General features: G+C 47.2%; 1 protein-coding gene and 1 long non-coding RNA gene across 15 annotated transcripts in view; one reads left to right on the top strand and one right to left on the bottom strand.

The window, feature by feature from the left end:
• The first annotated feature begins 11,022 nt into the window (after positions 1-11,022).
• Positions 11,023-22,565, top strand: part of LOC1273071 (RNA-binding protein Pasilla) — a 75,821-nt gene continuing 64,278 nt past the window's right edge. For 3 of the 14 annotated variants that reach the window (XM_061642123.1, XM_061642122.1, XM_061642114.1), the window contains exons 1-2: positions 11,023-11,179; positions 15,082-16,085. In XM_061642123.1, the coding sequence (XP_061498107.1) occupies positions 15,962-16,085 (124 nt within the window). In that variant the 5' untranslated portion in view covers positions 11,023-11,179; positions 15,082-15,961. Of the gene's footprint in view, positions 11,607-13,148; positions 13,240-15,081; positions 16,086-22,565 lie in introns of those variants that run through there. The other 11 variants (XM_061642127.1, XM_061642135.1, XM_061642129.1 and 8 more) reach the window with 10 other exon arrangements.
• LOC133391135 (uncharacterized) lies at positions 12,453-13,667 on the bottom strand. Its single transcript, XR_009764627.1, has 2 exons — positions 13,331-13,667; positions 12,453-13,235 (listed from the first exon to the last, which is right to left on the bottom strand). It is a non-coding gene; the product is annotated as an uncharacterized LOC133391135 (long non-coding RNA).

Raw genomic sequence — 22,565 nt, 5'->3', positions numbered from 1 at the left:
GATGAGACCATTCGATGCCCCTGCCAGTTGAGGGTGAAGAAGCCTATTTAAAACAAGCGTAGGAGAACATCTAACACTAATCTAATATTTTTTTATTTGAACATGTTTGATGCTTCAACGACCTTCTAAGCATCATGTAGCACAATGTATAGTGGCTATAAATTTTTTTTTTAATGTGCCGAAATCTTTCTCGAGTTTTTGGGTCTCGTCACACACACACACACACACACAGCGCGGGGAAAGTGGCCGTTCACTCTATCATGTCGCGATCCCCCACCCCGCCCGGCGCTTTGGATGAGGATGCGCAACATGATAGCTGAACCAGCCGTTCTACCGACAAGGTAGCCGTGCTCGCTCGTGTGGGTTGGAGGGGAGGGGGGTTCTGGTGGGGGGTGCGTGCTTGCGTTCGCGCTTTCGTGGGTGCGTGCTTGCGTTCGCGCTTTCGTGGGTGCGTGCCCGCGTGCACGCGTACGTGCATGTGTGTGTGTGTGTGTGTGTGTGTGTGTGTGTGTGTGTGTGTGTGTGTGTGTGTGTGTGTGTGTGTGTGTGTGTGTGTGAGTTTGCGCGCGTGTTTGTATGTGTGCGTGCGTTTGGAAACCCCAAAACTATTTGATTCTGATGCATACATTTTCATCCGCTGCGGCTACAACGTCCATGCATTTTCGATCTCGCTACCTGAGCGACAACACAACCATTAGCATTGGCATCTTTGCGATCGGCTCTTCTGTTGGGGGTATTAAACAGACACACGATCTAAGCAAACGTGCGTATGATATGTTGCACATTTATTTCTAATTCAGCTAGCGGACGCAAGTGGAAACAACATTTTGAATTGAATCCATACAAAAGAGGATTCTGGATTTGTTTATTACGGTGCGCGTATGGTGCTGCACCTGTCCGTCCAGAATCCGGTGGCTTGTTGGTTTGGAGTAGTTATCATGACGCCGATTGACCGGCAATTCCTTGGAATGAGTTCGGATCGGTAGGTTCATGTTTTGGTCGAGTGCATTCCGTGCATTTGTCGCGTCACAGCGGTAGACCCGGCAGCACCAAAGTCAAAACAAAAACCTTCCCCGAGTGTGGACTGCTATGCTAAGTTCTTCTTCTTATTATTATTCTTATTATTGGCGTAATGGCCTACGCGATCATGCCGGTCTTTTCAGGACTTGAGTACCACGTAGCCGGATAGTCAGCCCTTGCTACGGCGGACGGTTCATACGCGATTAGAACCCACGACGGGCATGCAGATGTGAGGAATGACGGCGGTGCCGCGGGACCGCTCCTATCCAGCGGGTAACTTGCATACTGCCACATTGTCTCCTTCCCGATGCATACGCTGTAGTATGCCGTATGTTTACTAGTGGACAGAGTATTAGCGACAAGGGCCGCCGGAAAGATGGTCGTTGGGGCCCCGTCGCTGGAGAACCTTCTGCACCCCCCCCCCCCCCCCCCGCGGCGGAAAATAGTTTTAGGACCTGTGACCGATGATCGTAGGGATTCCATCGCCAACCACCACTCCCTCCCGCCGGCAATTGAAATATAATGTTGAATCTCTCAACAGCTGTGTGCCAGTACCTCCTGCTCCCGGTCATCAGTTACCATTGACAGGGGCCTCAATTCGTCTTTCCGCCTGTCATGAACACCTTCCTTTCTTTAACCGATGAATCATAACATTCCGGAAGAAATTACATTTGGCGACAGTTTTGCATACACACGCACACTCACAATCATGCGCAGGATGCTTAGCATATCTATGTAATCCACAACAGACGAAAGCAAAAGCTTAGTGTTAGAAACTTGTTAGAGCGAATTAGGGTTCTGCGCGTTGCACAGCAAACCCTCCATCGTGCGCTAGCGATTCCGTAGTCATTTTTACATTGCATCGATTAAACTCATTGCGCGTTTTTGGTTTGATTTGTAAAAATGCAACTTCATCGCCGCAATGTGTATAAACGGTTTTTTAAACGCCACAGCAACTCATGAGCATTGTCCACACGCGAGAAAGAGATAGCGCTATGGAGGGAAAAAGCACGGACGACGGCTGACAGCGATTGGCCGTCTGACGCACCAACACATTCAAACCTTCGACAGCGCGCTCAGGCGAGGGGTACGAGGCGGAGCCAGCGACGGGTAGCTCGACGAGCTGCTTGACAAATTTGCCGTTGGAGGGAAAAAGATGGCATGATAAAATTCTCAGAACTCCATGATTTCTTCCGTCGCTTTGCGCAGCGGGTGAGATACCAACTGCTCGATTGTGCTCTGCGTTCACTGGGTGGCGAACGCTGTCGTTTGCTTTCGTTAAATTCTGTTGACATGTCGATTCAAATAATACGTTACAAAAATCATTCTTTTTGCCCAGAACAAGCTGTTTAATAATATAACTGAAATTGGTTTATGAAACAGATAAAAAATGAAACGATTTATTTTCCAATTTTTATTAGGTATGCTTGAATAATTTCTAATAATCGGTTTGCAGAAAAAATACATCTAAATACTGTGGAAAAAATAAAAAATATCTTGAAAGATGATATTATTTTAACCAATTCATGCTCACAATCATAATATTTACACCAACGTTAACACTAACAACATCTCCCGAGAAGGTGTGCAACGCTAATAAACACTTCTTGATTACGATCAAACGCAACGCTCAGGCTTCTGCGGAAACGAAAACGGCAAGCCAAACACAAAGTGTAAAAATTCTGGAAGAACCCTACTACGAAAACCATCACGCCAGCGTACACTGCAGCAATAGACCAATTTTCATCAATTGAGATGTGTTACCGGATGATCGTCACGAAACGGCACAAACACATGGAAGAGCCAGCAAGTGGTGGGGGTGCGATATGGTTTTGAACAGTCTCTTCTTGCTCGGTTTCGCGGTTTCGCACATATAATACACCAAAGGCACCCGGTCGGAAGGGGGCACCAAAAGCACAACACCGCATAAGATGACCACGGCTGGCGGGTAGCTCACGTTAGCGATCGCAACCTCGCGTCGTGTCGAAGGTTAACCAAGATTGAACAGTGAACCATCTTCCATACACTGTTTGCCTTTCCGTTTTGCATCGAACGCTGCATATTACATCATACGGGCCTGTAAACATATACGTGCGCGCGTGTGTGTAGTGTTAGGTTTCAAGACACTCGCCATTTATCACCTATGCGAGATGATTGGTGGAAGAATACACTCCAACAGCAAGGAGACAAGTTCGCTTCGATTCGATACTGTCCAGAATTGCTGCAGAAATGAGCGACAAAAAAGCCCGACCATCACTAAAAACCACCCTTCTCCATACGATCAAGCTAAAACGCATCTGCTGAAAAAAAAGCGATAACATGCGCAACTTCGCGCCCCCGCCCCAGCGCCACGCGTTTGTCAATGCGCCACAGCTCGTCGCAGGGCCTAACTCGTTGCCAAGGCCAACCGTGTTAATCATATTCCGCTGTAGCTGTGATCGCCAGCGTCATCATCATCATCATCGTTCGGTCGTTCGGTCGTTGCGGTCTTACAATCAAATCGTCCCGGCCGCATCGCCTCTCCGGTGCGGTAGATGCACTTCTGCCCCCAACAAACCAACCCGTCGTCCGACACGCACACACACACACGCACACACACACACACACTATACGGATGTGAACATTAAAGCTACACTACAACTGCAAGCTGCACCGTGATCGCGAAGTTACGAGTCCGTAATGAACGCAAACACACACACACAAGTTCCTTCATCGGGCGAAGTTAATTTGAAATGCAAAAACTTTGCCTGCTCAAACGCACCCGCCAGAACGTGGGGCCATATTCTACAGGCTGCCCTTTGACCCCTTAGCTCACTCTGGAAGGGGGCTTGAGTTTGAGAATTAATAGGAACCAGGGCGGTTGGTTTAAAGTTTAGCTTCGTGAAGTCGAGAAACGCTGACTGAAGGTGTAAGGTCGGGAAGCTACATTTAACCTTGACATTGGTCTCACTCTCCAAGCAACAAACACTCCGGCGCGAGGCCGTGCGTCAACCGCAACCCGGCCCCAAACATGTTTCCTCTCGATCGTCGTGATGGAGGAGCAACAGCTTCGTCTAAATAATATATCTACTAGCAGCCAATGTAGGTAATTAGTGTCTTCCAACCTAATCACGCACTGCACGCAACAGTACACGAGCTCACCTTGCTACTCGTGCCCGGGAGTTGAATTTCCTCCTTCATCCGCCTAACAATGAACCATTGTTTTCCGCCGTCGGACGCGATCGGCAGTAGCGATGGCAAAGTGCATCTGCATTTCCGCTCGTGCAAATTGCGTTTTAAGAGCAGTTACATTTTGAGCATCCATTTTGCATTTTTACGGCCTTTTAACTCCCCAAACAGATGCACTTGGAAGCTGTACAGATGGCTGTGTAAAGATCCGAGTGATTGTTGCCAGTCTGACGACGGTCGTACACGTGTCGCCATACCTGCGCGAGTGCGTTAGAATTTGAAACTCTCGATGTGGTGTCTAGTTGCAAATGCAAACACATGAAAAGAAGAAAAAAATAGTCTATTCCTTGTCCCTCCCCCCTCCCCATCCCGCCTGTGTCCTTGACATTTGTTTTCCGCCTTCCGCCGCTGAGGCCTTCTTGACTTCGGCATAGTTGAAGGAAACGAAAGCTCCTCCTGCAGGCCTCACGGATTCGGTTGCATTTCTTGCGCCGCTACGGCCACACAATGACAGCACAATAATTCGACATCGCCTGCTCGTGTGCTCGTGTGATGAATGTGCGGTTTGCTCCTGTTTTCTGGCGTTTTTGTTTAGCGCCCCCCGATTTTAGAGGTTTTGCTTCGATGCTTACGCACGGGCAGCAAAATCCTTCAAATTGACACCTAGGTAGATGGGTAGGGAGAAAAAAAACACGAGTACTTCTGCTTTACCGTATACAGGTGACCTTTGCGATGATCGGAAGAATGTTTTTGTTTATTTGCTTGAATTTGATGTTTACGATAGCTAAAAATAACTATAAACAAGCATAAAACGGCTAGGTGCTTAGTATTCCTCGTTCTAGAAGTAAATGCTTCCATTTTGCCATCAGATGGCACTGACAACATTTTCTAAGATACCAATAGCTTATAGACCAATTTGATAAGGCTAAATTAAAAATATACACCTAAACTTCATAAAAGCTTTGGGATCTTTTATTCCTATTGGTTTAACTTCTACATCTGCATGGCATGCTACACATTAACTTCCGTTTATGGGCGTTTCAGTGCTCTTCAACACTCCGTATCTTCTTATCTCCCCGTCTGTCTTCCTCTACGTCCGTTTCTCTACGTCTCTACCAAGGCCCTCCAGTGCCATGCCGTCGCTCGTCAGCAAACTTCACAAAAGCAAACACACCAATCGATAGCGTGTTTGATTAGCTGCTTCATGCGGTTTTCGTACAGGAATCGAACACGTCGATCGACGCCAGCCCTATTGACCGTCAGCCGTCATCCTCAGCGTCCCCCCCCCCCCCCCCTGGTTACTGGCTTATCTAATCGTAGGCATGAATTTCGGGGTGCCGTATTTCCAGCCAATCCCGTTCTTATCACTTTCGTAAGCTTACCTTTTTTTGGTTTTGCTCCTTCCCTCCACCGGTCGGTGAAAGGCTAATGTGGCCCGATGGCGATGGTTCTGTCATGGCTTTTTCGCGGTGCGGCTTATCGAAGACAGTGTACGGAGCGTACGGAACGACGTATTTATGATCGGCGATTGCACCAGGCGCGAACCATCCGTGATGATACGACCAAGATCGTAAGTCGTTTCATTCTGCACGACTGATGGACGAGAAATTCTGGGGCAGGATGAGCATACATTCCGAGCTAATATCCAAAGTGAAGCATTAATAAGAGAACGCAGCTCCTGGATCAGGTGAGGGTGTCAATTGTCCCCTGTCTGATGGTCGTTTATGGTGCAAAATTTATGAACCTTACACACCTTCCCGGCAGGCACAGAACCAAACCCGGCCGGAAGTGGTGAAGCGACTGTTGTTGCTGTTGGCGGCGGCAGTGGCGTGACCGACCGGCCCCAATAGCCTGACCCAGAAAGAGTGTTTATCGGGTCCCCCATCGAGCCGATATCCAATCCAATATTGGCTTGAGATAGGCCGTGGGCATGCTGCGGTATGTTGCCACTAGCGTTGGCACGTGTTTTGGCGCAGGGTTGTCTAGCAAAAACTGAACGGCTGGACGGACAGATGGAGACGGGCAGCGGTGTGTAGATATTCCGGAACAAAATTGTATTCGCCCTTCGACGGGGAGGGGGATGGGGGGGGGGGGGGTGCTGCATGCCTGCTACAACGGACGTTTGGAAGAAGGGTAGAAGGGCCAAACATATCCTCGCGATAGCATAAATAAACCAATCGATCGTACTAAACCGAGCCCAATATCGGATGACCTTCCTCAGCTCCAGCACTAGGGGTACACTGTGGTCAGTTCTGTCCTCCCCACACCCTCCTCCCCCAATTGGAACGGAATGGACATGAAATTCAAATTATGTTTCGTGACTGGTTGCAATCAAATCGGCACTTCTGGCGCGTAAATACGGCACCCTCCCTCCCCGGGGAGAGGTTCCCTTTGAGCCGCGTGTCTGATAACCATTACTCGCACGTACAGTTGGACGTAGAATTTTAGAGTACTTTTGATGGTTTTCTGGCAGGGGGGGACGATTATTATTAGCGATTTCTATTCTGTTCGTCCCAGTCGTTGGGCCGTCGTTGCGCTGAGGGGGGAATTTTTTTTTCAAATCATGACCGTGCCATCAATGAGCTGAGAAATTAAAAATAAAAGCGTTTGTGATAAAATCGGACAAAGGAAAGACGAGCGACCATGTGGTGTCGGACTGTTGCGAAAGGGGAACACGTGTAAATGGTTAAATAATCTATGCGGGGTAGTTTTGGCACACGATCTGAACGCTTCAGTGTTCAATTCGATTCCCTTAAGGATGCGGTTGTGATTGACAGAATTAGCTTTGGGAGCTTTGCAAAGTAATTGAGCTTCCGAGCTCCCGAGGGTTAAGGTGTGTCTATCACGGTGAGATAGCAAATCAAAAACACTTTTCTACATTGTGCGAAATATTTATTTATCTCATTGTATCTTTATTTAACTTTACACTCGCGTTCCACTCAAAGCGAGGGATGGATTCTTCATTCGCACAAAAAACGCACATTGTTTCGTACAAAAGAACAGCCCAGGGGGGGGGGGGGGGGGGGGGCATCATGACCACCGCCAGCTTTGTGGCAATGTGCGAGCATATGATTCACGCGGCCATTCGGTCGCCTAGCCGAAGCTGGCTGACCACCATCGCCGGGATCAGCTGGGAGCACCATGACACGGTACGATGGGTGCTAAAAATAAACAAAAACCCCCAACAAACATTTGTCGACCCTTCTTCCCTGCTGCTGCTGCTGCTTTCTTTGCAAAGAAGCATACACACACGGACACATCTACGACTAAGCAACAGTATTGAGCAAGAGCGCGAAAACTAAAGCCGCCGACCTGTAAGAGGCCCTCCCCCCAAAAGCAAGCAACCTCGAGGTCCCGAATGCTTCCACGCGGGGCTCTGGGGACACGGGGGGAAACCCTCGCCATTTCCCGGGCAGTGGAACAACAACAAAAGGAGAAGAGCAAGACAGGTTTTGGATGGGGTAGCAAAATGTGTCTGTGTGTTGCAAGATTTTCTCTCGATCGTAACAGACGGCGATGCCGAAGGGAAAAAGATGGTTTATTTTCTGCCCGGTTGAACCAGGTGAACCGAACGGAATGTGCGTCAAGTTGTGTGGTTCGAGAGATCTTAAGGGGTGGTCACAGGATGAACCACTGCACCAGCCAGCCAGCCAGCCGGCTGCCGGCTGCAATCGATGACGATGATGATGATCGGAGCATACCGGTGTTCCGCTTTTTGAAGTATCGATACCGAACGGACGGAAGGGAACGAAGCGGTAGGGTCAGCGGTCATGGTTTTGGTGGAAATATTAAATATCATTCGAAAGACACTCACCATTGAGTCAATTTGGTGTTTCGTGTTAGTGTGTGTTTAGAAAGCGTGGCGCAGATGACGAAACAAACCAAAGTGCAGGGCGGTACAACCCGACAATGTGACACCTTAACGGTCGAATACAGTGTTTAAAGTGTGCATTTGACTTGCAAAATCGACCAGAAGATAAGATAGCCGACATTATACTAGCTAACAGCTATCACACACACACACACACTTTATCGTGTTTCCGCCTTTTACACAACCGGTCGCCAAAACAAAAGGGAAAAGGGTGAAAGGGCCCGCTTTATGGCCCTTATTACATACCCCCAAGGGGGGTGGACCAAACACGGAGTGTAACGAAGATTACGTCCGACAGCGTTACTGCGTGCTTACTGACCGAAATCTGTCCAATTGTGACGATCGCGCTCACATCGTAAGGGCTTTGGCGTACGATCGGATGGAAAGGAAACGCTTCGTTTAGGAACGCTGTAACTTTTGAAAAATTCCCGCCCCAAACCGCTACTGAAGCTGGCGTTTTGATTTTCCATAATTATGAAAGGGCTTCAAATCCTGCTGAAGCCGGGAAGTCAGCGTAGAGCGGAGAGTTCAACTTACTGCTCAGTGAGTCAGTCTCCTTGCATTTTGGTTTGTTTAAAATCGGTATTAAGTTACACTGGGCTGTCTAAAAATACTTACAAATATTGAAGTATGGATTTGCTCACAAACATTCAACAAAATACAAACAACAAAAATGCTTACAAATAGTGAACAATGTTTTGTCAACAATAATTCGTATGTACGCTTTAGAACACCTAAAACCACGCAGCCCGTCGCAACCGAATGTTTTGTGCTGTGAATCATTTCCTGCTTCGTCATTCCTTGTTGGGTTTTGCCGGATCTTCACAAATTCTATAACATCGGCAAAAGGGCTCATCGACAAGCATTAAAAATCCACAACCGATCGATTCGTAATAGAATTAAGTTCCACTGAATCAACCCCATTAGCTTGTTGGGTATTTTTTGTTTTGTTTACCGTCTTCAAGGAAACTGTACTCTTTTGCACCGTGTCTGTCATGGCCTGAAGGTCTTCGTTCGCCAATTCACCACCCAATTCGACGATCTATGTGGTGTGGGGCCACGTGTTGGAGCACGTTTTTCCCTCCCGTCACCAGTGACCAGTTCGGCCCCGCGTGATCGCTTTGAATCGAAAATCCAAAGTCGAAACCAGACAGTGCGGTGATAGTGGATGGTGGTTCTGTTTCATAATAAACGGTTGTGAAGATGACTTAATAGTTATGTTAGGATGTTTGGGACAAATTACAGCTGACGCTTTTAACAGCTCTTTTTTATGAGTTGGAGTAAACGTGTTGCTTGCAATGTGGAACCAGTGTTAATGGAAGATGTTTATGTACTAAATACTGCAATGAAGGGTGCCAGAGTAATTGCACACCCTTACGCAACGCATCAGGTGACAAACGATCAATCCCTGTCAAATGCTGTACGCGGTAGTGGCCCACGGTGTGATTCCTGGTGTGGACACATGGTGTGGGATAGGGCCCCCATCCAAACAACCCATTGCTCGGTAGGCAGTGCTTATCAGACAGTGTCCAATTGCGATACGGAGAGAGAGAGACGGAAAGGGATGATGAACGAAGGTGGTCATAAACTAGACGTGCATCTTCAACGGTCACAGATATTTTACGTTTTAATCATTTAAAAATATCTCCAACCAGGCTCGCCTAATGCGCCATATTTGTGTCTTCTTTTATGGTTCAACCTTAAGGTCAAGCGCTTAATACCGATCGGAAGCGGGCACGATCGAATCGGTTCGTTTGCCCTTCAATGTATGACACCACACACCACATCGCCACAGATCACACAATGGATGTAATCAACGCAGATAAAGCATCTTCCCGCAAAGACCTTCTAACGGCGGGTGTATGGGCGGGTATGGACGAAGGGGAAGACGATCACTGCTTATGACTGCTGCTGATCTTCTCCTCCATCGTTGTGTTAACCTTCGCTTTCGCAGCTGCAGTGCAGGTTTTACGGTGAATGAAAAGTGAACGCCATGTAATTGCACACACGACCGCCCGTTCGCCCCGCGCATGTTCCGGTGGATGGCGTTGCGATCTTCCGGTGGAGCAAAAGCGAAATCACGATCACGACCGCAAGATCGCTGATGCTATGTGAAGAGTAGCAAGAAATTGCTTCAACGCAAAACTTCACTTTTTAAGGAGCAGTTGAACGATATTTTTAATAAAATAGTAAACAAAACATTTACTACAAATGAAATAAAATAGGTTTTAAGAAGGGGCGTCCGAGAGACTTAAGTTCGCATCGGTCTTAGAATTAGGATTTTTTACACTTTCGCCATTCTAACCGCTTCGCCATCGGGAGCGAGAGAAGGAGCTAAATAGACAAACGAGAGAGAAAGACGCACACTAAACGGTGAGAGCAATTGATTCACAAAATTATCAACAAAAATGGGTTTTGACCTGGCCCGCGTCCAATGTGCACGGCTAATCGCAGTTGTGTTGGTCCTTTTTAGGGAATTTAAACAAAACAGACCCACCGAAACAAAGACATATTACAGCAACAGAATATAAAGGATGTTTATTTTACTACAATCATTCAGAAATGGTGACCATTCGTCGTATTTTTGTGCATTAATCACTGTCGCGCAGCTCGCTTGACATAATTTAAATACTATTAGCCGTCTCGATGGGGCCCCACTAGCATACAACATTCCACCACAGTCCGCTCTCAGTGACACATTCAAACATTCATACACACACAAACACAGGCACGCGGTCGCAAACACAGCCGTGCGCACACCACGAGCACAGAACGAACGAACACAGGCGTGCGAGCTGACGAGAGAGAGAGAAAGAGCGAGCAAGTGAGAAGCAGAACGAGAGCGAGCGCGCGCGCACGGCGCTACAGAGAGGCGGAGCTAGGCGAGAGCGGGAGATAGAGAGAGAGAGAGCTCAAAGCACGCACACACAGCCGTGAGAGGCCAATCGAGTAAAATTGAGCTGCGTGCGGGCAGCCAGAACGTCAACATCAGCAGCAGCAGCAGCATCACGTTGTAGTTTGCCAGCAGCCAGAGCGCGCACGGGGAAAAAAGGTTTTTGGGCATTTGACCACGGCGAGACGGCCGACGGCAACACGACTGGCAAACAGTCACACTTCAAGGCAAGTTTGATGTGTTCGTGCAGCAAACAGGGTGTCAGCCACGGTGTGTCAGTGAATCCGTTCGAACAGTAGTTCTACAGTGGAGCACGGGGGTTGCGTGCGGATTCACGGTGCAAACGCGCCTTATCATCCATCCCGTACGGAAAGGCAGTACTGTGTGCGTGAATGTGTGTGTGTGTGTTATCAGTGTGCCCGCGGTTTTCGCACGAGTGCGTGTGTGAATCGATCGAAATTTGAAATACCGTCACATTCGTCGTATTCGTTCTTCACACACCACCACCAGCAGCAGGGCACCAGGGCGCAGTTACACATTCGCTCGTCAAATGTCGACCCACATTGTGAACGGCACACTACAGGGCAATCCAACAAGCGCAGTGGCAGCTTGTGAATGAATCGAAGTGACCTGTGCAGCTCGTGCAGTGCGTGTGTGTGTATATTTATTTATTTTTTTTTGTATGCCCTCTAAGATTGGATCTCTCACCGAAACACTGGATCAGGACGGCTAGTGTGTGTGCGTGTGTGTACGTTTGTGTCTGTGTAAATGTGTGTGTGTGTGTGCGTGTTTTGTATCCATCTTCCCCACCCCCAGGCAGGCCCCGCATTCGCTCCACTGAAACCGAGTGACGTCATCTTCGCGCGCGCTCTACCTTTTGGGTCTGCGACTTGCGCAATCATTGTGCCCGGGTCGCAAACACACGGGCGCGTACACAGCACACATAATACTGTTGCAAGGGGATGGGGGGTGGGTTGGTGCAGTGAGAGTTGTGGCAGGGGGCGGTTTGTTGAGTGACCTACCCAGTCCGCGAACGGCCAGGTAGCACACGCACAGTGAACACCACCCACCACACCATTATACACACGACCAACATATAAAAAAAACCCACCTGCACGCACAAAACTTGAGTGAGAAAATTCAACAAACCAGCCGTGAGAGCGAGAGAAAAGTAGCGAGTGAGAAAGAGAGAGAGAGAAAAAAAGAGCGAGAGAGAGCGAGAGAGCGAGAGAGTTAGAGTAGAAAATATTTGTGTAAGAGAATTTGAAGCACAGGGTGGTTGGTGATTGCTTGATAGAAAAGCACTTTTTCAATAATAGGCTGTATTTAATTAGATTTTTTGGATGTTGTTTTAATTCGAATGAATGTTCAAAGCAAATTTTGGTTAAATATTCAACAAAACATTGTGCTATAGTGCTATGGTTTAATTAATGGATAATATTCTTTATTCTTTTGGTTTATATTTTCCATTCTGTGTTTGAATCTTGCGAGGCGGAAATATTTTATTGTTATTTAGGAGAATTTTATTGTCTGGTTTACCAGTTGAAATGTTAAACAAGTTTGATGATGATAATTGTAGTACTTGTTTGAAGCAAAAGAAAATTAATAATGTAATGTTTTATACGCCTGAAGAGAAAGCGAAAATGCTTTAAACTAAGGGTGTGTACAATAATTGACTGTAATTTAATCAACAACACCCTGATTTTTTTAGTGAATTAACCACAGAAAACCAAGAAAACATTATCTAAAACAGCTTCGTTCAAGTCGGCCTATGTAAATGATTTCTGTTCTGATTTCCTGGGCATTTAACGCTACCAGTTATGAAAGAAGATTATTAAGATCAAGATTGAAGATTACAAAGTTGTTTGAAAGGGAAAAAGAAAATGTGGAGTTTTCCAATTGATTCTGTTCGATTGTTCAATGACTGTTTAACATTCCCTAGCCACCCTGTAATCGAGTGAGATTTGAACTGGTCGCGGTATCTCACCGCGAGCTTGCTCTCGTATGCGCTAGCCGCACACCACACATACACACAAACACACACACACACATTCTGGGGACGACGCGGATTTGGCTTTTCCTTGCCCTATACCCCTTGCCCGCCAGCGGGCCCATCTAGCGCCCGCTCGCGCCCACTCCACCCCCCGCCATTTGCATCGGTCACGGTGATGTTTGGTGCGGGCTGCAGCGCGTGAGCCGAGTTTGAGTTCGCTGGTTCGTTAGTGTAGTAGGTGGCAGTACACGGCAGCAGTACGGCAACTTCGAGAACAGCGAGCGACGACACTACGTGAGATCAGAAAACGATAAAAAAATTGTGTGCTCCACCCCCTCCCCCCTCTTCCCACAAAGGGCGGCCCTCATAGAGCCGTGTGCCTTACCGTGCTTGCTCGGGTGGGTTGTGCGCTTGTGAGACTGTGTGCGAGAAATCTGGTTTCTGTGACCACCTGTGTGTGAACACCCTTTTGTGTGTGACTGCGGGTAGGAGAGGTGCAAGAGCAGAATTTGGTGAACGAATCAGTGGGAAAGCTGGAACGCTGGGCGCGACGGGGGCGATTATAATCCACATGTGGCCGCGTGTGAGTGTGCTAGTGTCAGTCGGTGGGCTAGTGTGTGAACCGCGTGATATCAGTGACACAGTCCTTTGCGGAGATGAACGATAGTCGTGCTGCACTTCCACTGTAATTGAGAAAAGAAGAAGAACCACCAGTGCACGCGGTACTATGCAGTAAAAGCTCCATACGTTTGACAGTTCCTCAGAACCATGAGCAACGAACGGTGCGACAATGCGCTGCCAAACCATCTCACAGAACGATTCATCCTAATGTTCTACAAAAATCCATAACTATCAACAACAAACCCCACCCCCTCTCTGCTTATGAGTTGGTTTTTCGTGGAGCTTTTCTTACTCGCTAGTGAGAGCGCTTTTAAAAACACTAGTGAGAGTGATGGGTGGATAGTTTCGTTTCCGCACTAGAAGAAAAGCAGCAGGAAAGTAGGAAACAATTTGAATGTTCACGGTGAAATTATAACATATTGGTGTTTTTCATCAGGAGGATTCTTGGGAGATTCATTGGTTTGAGAGACGTTTTGCCACAGAAACCCTTCCAGCACTTGGTGTAGTTTTTATAACAAACTGACACACTAAATTATTACCTAAAATGTTGTATTATCAATTTGAAGTACAGCTCGAATATTATGGACAAATACTAGAGTTCGTCGCTTACAGACCGTCTCATTCGATTGTTTAATAGATAGATTTATAGATTTATTTTACGACTATTTCGAAAATTACATCGGGGATATTGTACGATCACTCCCAATGCTGATCGTTCCTGGCAGCTTCATGCAAAGAGCTCCGAGGATGTACATATACGCGAGGAAGATAAGAAAAGCCACCCCTTGTGTGCGGTTAGATTGTTCTGCTGCAGCACCGAAAGTAATCATGGCCGATACAGTGGCCTTACCTCGAGCTGATCGCTGTATGTACGAGGGGTGCGATTATTTCTACCCGCTCATTGTCACTTCCAACACACATGTGTGTTTACTGGCGTACCAGCATGAAGTTGTACCGAGCGGGTACAAACACCCTATTGGTGCGGTGTGATTGACTGTTTCGTTGTATTGTGCAGGGAGCTGATAAAGCAAGGCCTGTCCATGTGTGTGTGCATGAATACTTTCGTGATAAGAACTGTTAGAAGTGTGTGTTTTGTGTGGCTGTGCGTTCCGATCGTGTTGCTACGTGTTTGCCCTGTACAACTATCCTGATTTCGGTTATCAGTTGCGTTTCCCTCGGTCTGCACAGTACGCCATGTTCGAAAACAGCTCACACAACAACCACGCGGCCGAGATAAGAATGGTTGGAGTGTAATGAGATAACGTGTGTGTGTATGAGTGTGTGTTGATCGATTCTTTTGCGATGTTTCTCACTCTTTCTCTCCTCCTCTTTCTATAAATATTCACTTCCCAGTTGATCACAACAACGAAAGTGAAGTAACAACACAATTTACACGTTGATAAGGCTGATTTAGCAGCGTCCCTTCGGTGCTGTGGATCTCCTCTTAAAGCAAACCCCCTCGCTGCGGTGAATTTAATCATTTTCTTCCCTTTACCATCCGCTTTTCGAAAACAGCAGCAGCAGCAACAACGTAAACAACAACGCTTATTCCACAGTGAAGTGCCCCTGCTAGCCCTGTTCCGATCGTGGCACAACGTGTGTGATACTGTTTGTGTGCGCGCTGTGACGACAGAACGCGTGAAGGAACAGCAACAGCACGCATTTTCCACGCCTTTTCCGATGTCGTGCAGTTGAGCTTCTGTTCGCAGTTGGTGGCTGCGCTGCAGTGTGCGGCGTCTGTGTGCGTGTTGGTGAATTTTATGTTTAGTGTTTGCGTTTGTTTTGCGTTTCGCTCGCAGCAGCGTGGTTTTCGGTTGCGGTTTTAGTTATTTCTACGCCGCGGCAATAGCCAACTTTTCGTGCCCACCAGAAGGGCGTATGTGTGTATGTAAAGTGTTTACGTGAGAATTCAGTGAGCAAAGTGTTGTCTAGTGGGATGCAATGTAAAAGAAAGCTCTCATAGAGCCACCGAAAATCAAACCGCGGAAAGTTTTAAGTTTCATAGCAGCTCCAACGCAAAGTTCAGTGTATGTTCTTTGTATAAATTTGACCATCCGTTTCTGTTAGTGTGGTGTGCTGAAGTGTAGCAGGACTTGTCCCAACAAAAATCTTTGGAAGAAGTTACCCCAACAAGGCCACTCTTTGCTTTCAAACGTGTGTGTTTGCGTGTGAGTGCCTCCTCTCCCCACTATCTCTGTAAAACCTCCCTCACATACCCTCCCCCCCCACCCCCCTCAACTCGGTGGCATAACACGTGGTCAAGGTGGAGCACGGTACGACAACAGGGGCGGCGGCGGCGGCAGCAGCAGCAGCGGCAGTGGCGGCAGCAGCAGCCTCCGGCAACGTGGTTTGCGATAAGGTGCTCAACCTGATCAACAACAACAACAACAGTATAATGGCAGCCGATGCCGCCATGGACACGACCTGTCCGAGCCCGGAACTGGGCGACTCGCGCAAACGGCCCCTGGACGACGGTACGGACGATGGCACCTCCAAACGGTCACACTTCAGCACCAACGGTAAGTAGTAAGAGCAGAAACCTACTCCAGTGTTGAGTTGTGAGGTGGCATCCCGGAGTTTCCCTCTCGGATTATTCATTCATCATTTTCTTTGGCCAAGTAGGGGGTTTTCACGTGACCGAGAGGGGTTGCCCCGAGCCATTTTTCAATGTTTATACAATGTTTCTCTGGCCTTACACGAAACGATTTGAGGAACAAACCTGCCCATACAAGGGATAAGAACAACTTGAAGTATTGCGATCTTCAGTAGCAATTTTTGTTAATATCAATGATTCTGAATACCGAGCTGAACAAGCATTTTTTAGCATTAAGTGATAGATTAGGTTAAGCATTGTTTCATCTTTTTCCGTACATTTTAAATCCTTTTTTTACATTTTTCGAGAAAATGATCACGACGTGCAAATTTCTACTACCCACCCGATTCCCAATCATTGGTGTACGACGCAACTCCACTGTTCCTGAGTATCCTTCAGCATTTTCTAACTTTACTGTTGTTTTGCCTGCAACACTGACAAACAAACCAGCAAAAAAAGAACACACCCTATCCGACGCGTTGACAAACGACCGCAAAACGTCATTCATCATTCGCCTGCTTTTTTTTTTTGGAGGGCCAAACATCGGGCTCATCGGTATTGCAGGCGGCCTAGTTCCACCCCGTTCCCCCGCTAGACATCTGCGCTCGGCTGCTAATCGAAAAGGGCAACCGTACCATGCCAAGGTTCAAGCGTTTAATCAATCATCGATTTTAGTTTCCCATACCCCGCTATGTCGAACAAGCTCGCTTCGCCAGGGGAAAAAAAGGGAATCCGAACCACAGAGATGGCTGAATTTTAATGTTGGTGTTGAATATTAACAACCCAATCTGTTTGCATAGACCCCTCGAATAGAGAGAAAGAGAGAAAGATACAGGATAAACTTTTGGCATGTAAATTGGACGCATTTTAATTAGTAAATTAAGTGCAAATATTAGACCAAACACACATACACATACTCACACACACACAAACGATAACGTCGGAATTGTGGGCAGGATGTTGAGGCACAAGCAATGAACGACTATTGCACCGTAAAAGTTATGCCATGATGGATTTGATTGACTTGTGAAACTTTTTATTGGATTAATTTGACGCTGAGATTCAAACCAGCGTCATAATGAAATTGAAAATGTAATAATGAACCATCATGAACCTTTTCTTCTTCTGTATCACTGCAGGATACGAGTACAGTAAAACGAACACGAATGTTCTATGTGCACCGTTTTCCTGCCTCAAAAATGCATCCTCTTTTAAGTTTGCAAATAATCAAAGTGCAACTATGCTCTGCCGGTATGCACTGCTCACTCAAAAACACACTCAGAACTCTAGCTGTTGGCGGAACAAAAGCCGATGCAAAGGCTCGTCTCCGCTGCAGCCCATCAGCCCCATTCTGATCAGCCTCGATCATTGCTACCATCAAACATTGCCCCGTCCGTGGTCCGCCCCCATTTTTGTTTTGTTGCGAAAACGAAATGAACGCATTTGACACAAGTGCAGTAGTGCGCGTTCCATTGGATTACAAAACAAAAGGCTACGGAGCGGGGAGGGCGGAGTCGAAACAAGGGCAGCGGCAGACATAAGCGGGCAACGCTCCCGTTTCACAATGGGGCCAGGTCGATTGCAGCGACGCCATCGCCATCGGAACTGGCTAGCGGCGATGGTGCGATAGCGTGTGTGGCTACCGGAGGCAGGTTGTGGTGCATTCTAATTCGTTCGCTCGCGAGATGCCATTGTGTCTGTCGTCGGGTGCTGGAGAACAACCGACGATGGGCTCTCCTTCTCCCCACCCAGCCCCCCCCTAGCTCTCGTAGGTGTGCAGTCATTGGGTGCATTCGGGAAATAAAATGCAACTGCCGGATACGGATGCGGGATCTTTGTAGTTTGTAGCCCTGCTAGGGCAGCTTGATTAGAGTGTTGTTGTGCTGTTATTATTCGAGAGGGGAGCATAGAAGGGCAACGAGCTAGCAGCTTAGTTGCAGCGTTTTATTACTCGCTTTTTTTTTGAAGCTCCACATAAATGGACGTACCGAGAGGCATGGATGTAGGTTGATGTATCGATAGGGCACGGGACTGGAGTTTGCAAGTGCGTTTCAGAGCAGGATCAAGAGCATTCTTGTCCCGTTATTACGAGAGTATGCACAATCAATAGGAGAAAGAAGAATGAAATGACTAGAGTAGACTAGACAGCGAATATCAAAAGTGCAACGAACAGGTTGGAATCCTTTTTGCGACACAAAACCCCATTTTTAAAGAGCATTTTGAGATGGCTTAGACATCTTAGTTGCTTATCTCATTCTGTTAAAGTCGTTACACATTTTTGATCCACTTTTTTAAGCCTTTCAGAGATGGCCGCAATGTCCTAAACAAACATACCAATGAACGATTAGAGGAAACACCAACGATAAACTGTCACAATTTCCACTGCTACGACTGTTTTGTCATTGTTGATCCACTTTGGTGCCACTTTCGCCCGTGTAAAACCCACAGCCGCATTACGCTCATTTCCGCTTCTGTTATCAATCAGCCTGCGTCTGTAACAGCCTATTGCCGGGTTTTTCTTCGGTTTCAAAAGTTAGTTAATTATATTTTGCTTTCGACTCTGGGCCATCCAATGTGTTTCCCCGAATGCGGGTCGGTGTTTTTTTTTGCCGGCAAAAAGTTGTGTGAATCATTACCACGGCTAGCGTTTGACGGGGGGAGGGTTGTTTCTCGCAATTTGGCATTTGCGCAAGCACAAACAACGTACGGTGATATGTTTACTGGTGGTGAGCGCAATACCCCCTTCCCCTCCACACACGCTTTATCGAGGTAGTGGAATATATCAACAATTTAGTGCTTTTCTAACAATTCCGCAAAAGCATACGTTCTATGCGACGCGCAAGTGTCTTTGTGACCTGGAAACGATTGATTGCTTCCAGCGTACAAGCGTACTAACCGGATATTTATTCCAGCTACGGAATGTGGGTTGCACTGTTCCGTTCATTTTTGTTTTGTTTTAATTACCACGCGATAAAGCGTTAATTAGTTTACGATATTCTGTCGAATGGCTTTTTACGCCGCATTTTCTAGCAATAGTTTGGCCTAACTATTCTTGCCTCTTTTATATCACTACACACAAATGCTTCAAGGTTTTTAAGGGCTGTGTGTGAGTGAGCCGTCCTATTAGCACCGTTCTTCCTTCTAGAGAAACTCCCTGGGTGACCCATTTTCGATGGGATTCATTTCAAAGATTACATTATTGTTTTATCGTCCGCTCTCGTCGCGCTTCGACCCATCCCACTACTAAGTTGTTTTTTCTCTCTTAGTGTATATGTGTGTGTGTGTGTATGCCATAGCACATCCTTTCGTTGTGCGCCTGGGAGGATCCCGGCCACGATTGCCTGGTTAAGCAACAAAAATAATACCAAGTTAACGTTCTGTGTGCCCTTTGTTTCTTCTGGTGTTGCTTCTTTGCAATCAAGCGTACCGAGCGAGAGAGAGAGAGAAAAAAAAGAGAGTAACGAGAGATAGAGAAAGAAAGAGAAGGTGGTGAAGAGAATAAAAAGCACGCGGGATCTTAATATAGCGAATCTGCTGTGCCCTGTTTTGATTTGTTGTATTAAGGACGAGTTTTGCAGCTGCACGGATTTCATCAACAGAGACCATTGCCATTCCCGATCCGCTTTCTGTCACCCGTATTGCTCCATGCTCCGGTGGGATGAGTTGTCCGTGCCCGAACGCCCGTTTGCTGCTGGCATCAGAACGGACGTTAGGAGTCCGTGTCCTACATTCGCCCGCTGCTGATTCTTTTTTTATCGTTCATGAATACACACATACACGCACACACAGACGCAGATATGTTGGTAGTAGGATACGTTTCGAAGAAGCCTCTCGTTCTGTGCCTTTTGCTACGCCGCCCCCAGTTGCGAGTGCTCGCGATTGCTCTATTTTCTAGTGTGGCATTGCGCCAAGATTGTGCCTAGCTGCTGGGTGACAGGGGTGATTATACCGCACGGTTAGCACGCTCTCTTCCACCGCCACCGACACATCCTTCTTTTTGGGAGATAGATCAAAATATATCCTTTTTCAATTTGTCCTAGCTTTGCCCCCATCTTCTCCTTCCCCGAGAATGTTTCGCATTCGAAACCTTAAATAGTTTAACTCGGAATTGGAAGTCGATCTTTCATGTACGCGCTAGGTTCGGTTTCATTTCGGCTCTCTAGCGTCTAGTTATCTACTCTCTTGTGCTTTGGTTGCTCATTTCTACTCCAACCCAACGCCTTTGAAGCTCGGGTTTCCGCGCCAGCAATCATTGCGACAGCTTAACACCTTTCTAATACCTTTCCGATGAGACGACCCAGCACTCCCAGGTAACATGCGATGCAGCTCTCACTGCTGCCTCTAAAGCTTTTTGTTGCAGCCGTAAAAAAAGCCGTCCAAAAAGCAAAGCACCACTTCACTAGCACACAGGTAGGAGTACCATGGTAACGCTGTTTTTCCATTGCTTTTTTATCCTTTATCATGAGAGAAGAAAATACTCTGCATTTTCCCTTTCGGAGCAGGCAAGGCAGTAAAGCTTGCGAATGGACAGTTTCGGTGTGTCGGGGAAAAAGGGATGGCCAGTGTGCTGACAGCTGCGCAATGCAAGCGACCTTGTAATAGAAACCGAGAAAGCGAAACTCATGGCTCTGCTGTGCGGTGGGAGCTTTTGAAATCCGCGCATTTTTTCCCAACCACTGCCGAGAGCTTGCTTTCCACGTTGAGAGCGTTTTTGAGCCGTTTTCTCCCTCTCTCTCTATGCATATTTCTCTCTCCCCGTTCTGTTTATAGTTTCCTTTCGTTTGGGGCTGTTGCTGCGCTTCCAGGCGTCCGTATGGAAAGCTTCTCGCCTGGCGTAGTTGTTCCCTTCCATTGCGCATTGGGTGGGTTAAAGAAGAAGGGTTTCTTCCGAATTTCGCGATGCTAACACAGGGAATGGAATATCAATTACTATTCGATGCTCAATTTCGATACTTCTGCACCACCTGCACCACCACCCACCTTACGCACTCAACGACGCAACGCAAGCTCGATGATATGAGTGAGCTGTTTTTGATTGTGTGCAACGGAAGCTTCGGTAGCAACCACGTGACTGCTGGATAATTGATTGCCTCGTTTTTTTCATTTGCTCTCTCCCTCTCTCGCCGCTGCTACCGCGGCGCTTCTGGGGATGGAACCGCCAGTACGTAATTTAATAAATACAAGCAGCGCACATACGTTACACGTTACACGTGTTGTGTTTGGAGCGGGTTTGCGTTTGAAAGGGAAACGGGTTTCACCGGGAATGTTCATCTGCACATTATCGCTGGATGGTTTTTCCGTGTTGAACGTTTTCGTACAGGTACGGTAGGACCTTCGTTTCTTTTTTTTTTCGGGGTTCACATTTTATAAATACTTTTGTACAAAGTTAAGTACTGCTGACCTGGTTGAGGGCACCGCAGCAACAGCTTCCCGCACAGTGACGCGTTTTCCTTATTTATTGTCGTTGCCCTGACGTTGCAAAAGTGGATCAATCGTAGCGCGTCACGCTACCGAAAAGCGGAACTCTCCAGCACAACATTCTCTGGCCCAAAAGGGGGCCACTGTGCAGTTCAACCGAGTCAGGTGTTGGGCAAGGAGTTCTGTTTGTTCCGTTCCAGTTAGGCGTTTGGTTTATTCATACGATACGTATCCGGAACCGGGGACTGCCAGAAATGACCGAGGGTGGAGGCTAGTATGTCGAGTGAATGACGGAAAGGAGACATCGAACACCGGGCCAGCCGGGGGCAAAATTGCCTCCCGTTTACTTCCTTTTGTTTTCCCGGGGACCAATGCTGCCCATGGGTGTAAGTTTAGGGTGCGAATGATTTATGGTGCCAAACTAAACCCTTCAGTAATCCTTCCGGTCGTGTGGTTGGGCTTCTCTATTCTTTTTTTTTCGTGAAACAATCGATCGTACAGCAGCTTCGGGATGTTGGATGGAACGTTCCCCGGAAGGAATGTCGTTGGGACGAGAGAAAACAAAAACCATCCCCCAAAGCGATGAAGTGATCTTTGCTGGCTAGGGAGTCGTGAAAATCCTGGCGAACTTGAAATGGGTGGGTGCAAAATAGCTGTGTTCATCTTTTGTTGTGTTATTATTTTTCTTGTTAACTTAAAGTCTCAACTATGAGTTTTGCTATCGGAATTCCTTCCCTAACTAAAAGACCTTTTGTGGTTACAACGAAAACTCCGGTCAAAACCATTTATCTCGCGTCATTTCTAGCTCATTTGTTTAGCGTTTTCTTGTGGTCTTGAGCTGATTGTTGGTGGATTCAGTGAACGTTCTATTTTGGTACTAGCCTCACATTACACAGCTCATTTTTAAACTTATAAATCATCAACTTTTTGACTCACGCCAAGCCCTCTCAACGCTCACATACAGACACACGATCGATTGTCTACGAGC

The sequence above is a fragment of the Anopheles gambiae genome, chromosome 2 (genome assembly GCF_943734735.2).
Source record: "Anopheles gambiae chromosome 2, idAnoGambNW_F1_1, whole genome shotgun sequence".
Lineage (NCBI taxonomy): Eukaryota > Metazoa > Arthropoda > Insecta > Diptera > Culicidae > Anopheles > Anopheles gambiae.
Note: the sequence above shows the minus strand (reverse complement) of the source record. Positions and strands in the feature narration are given on the sequence as shown.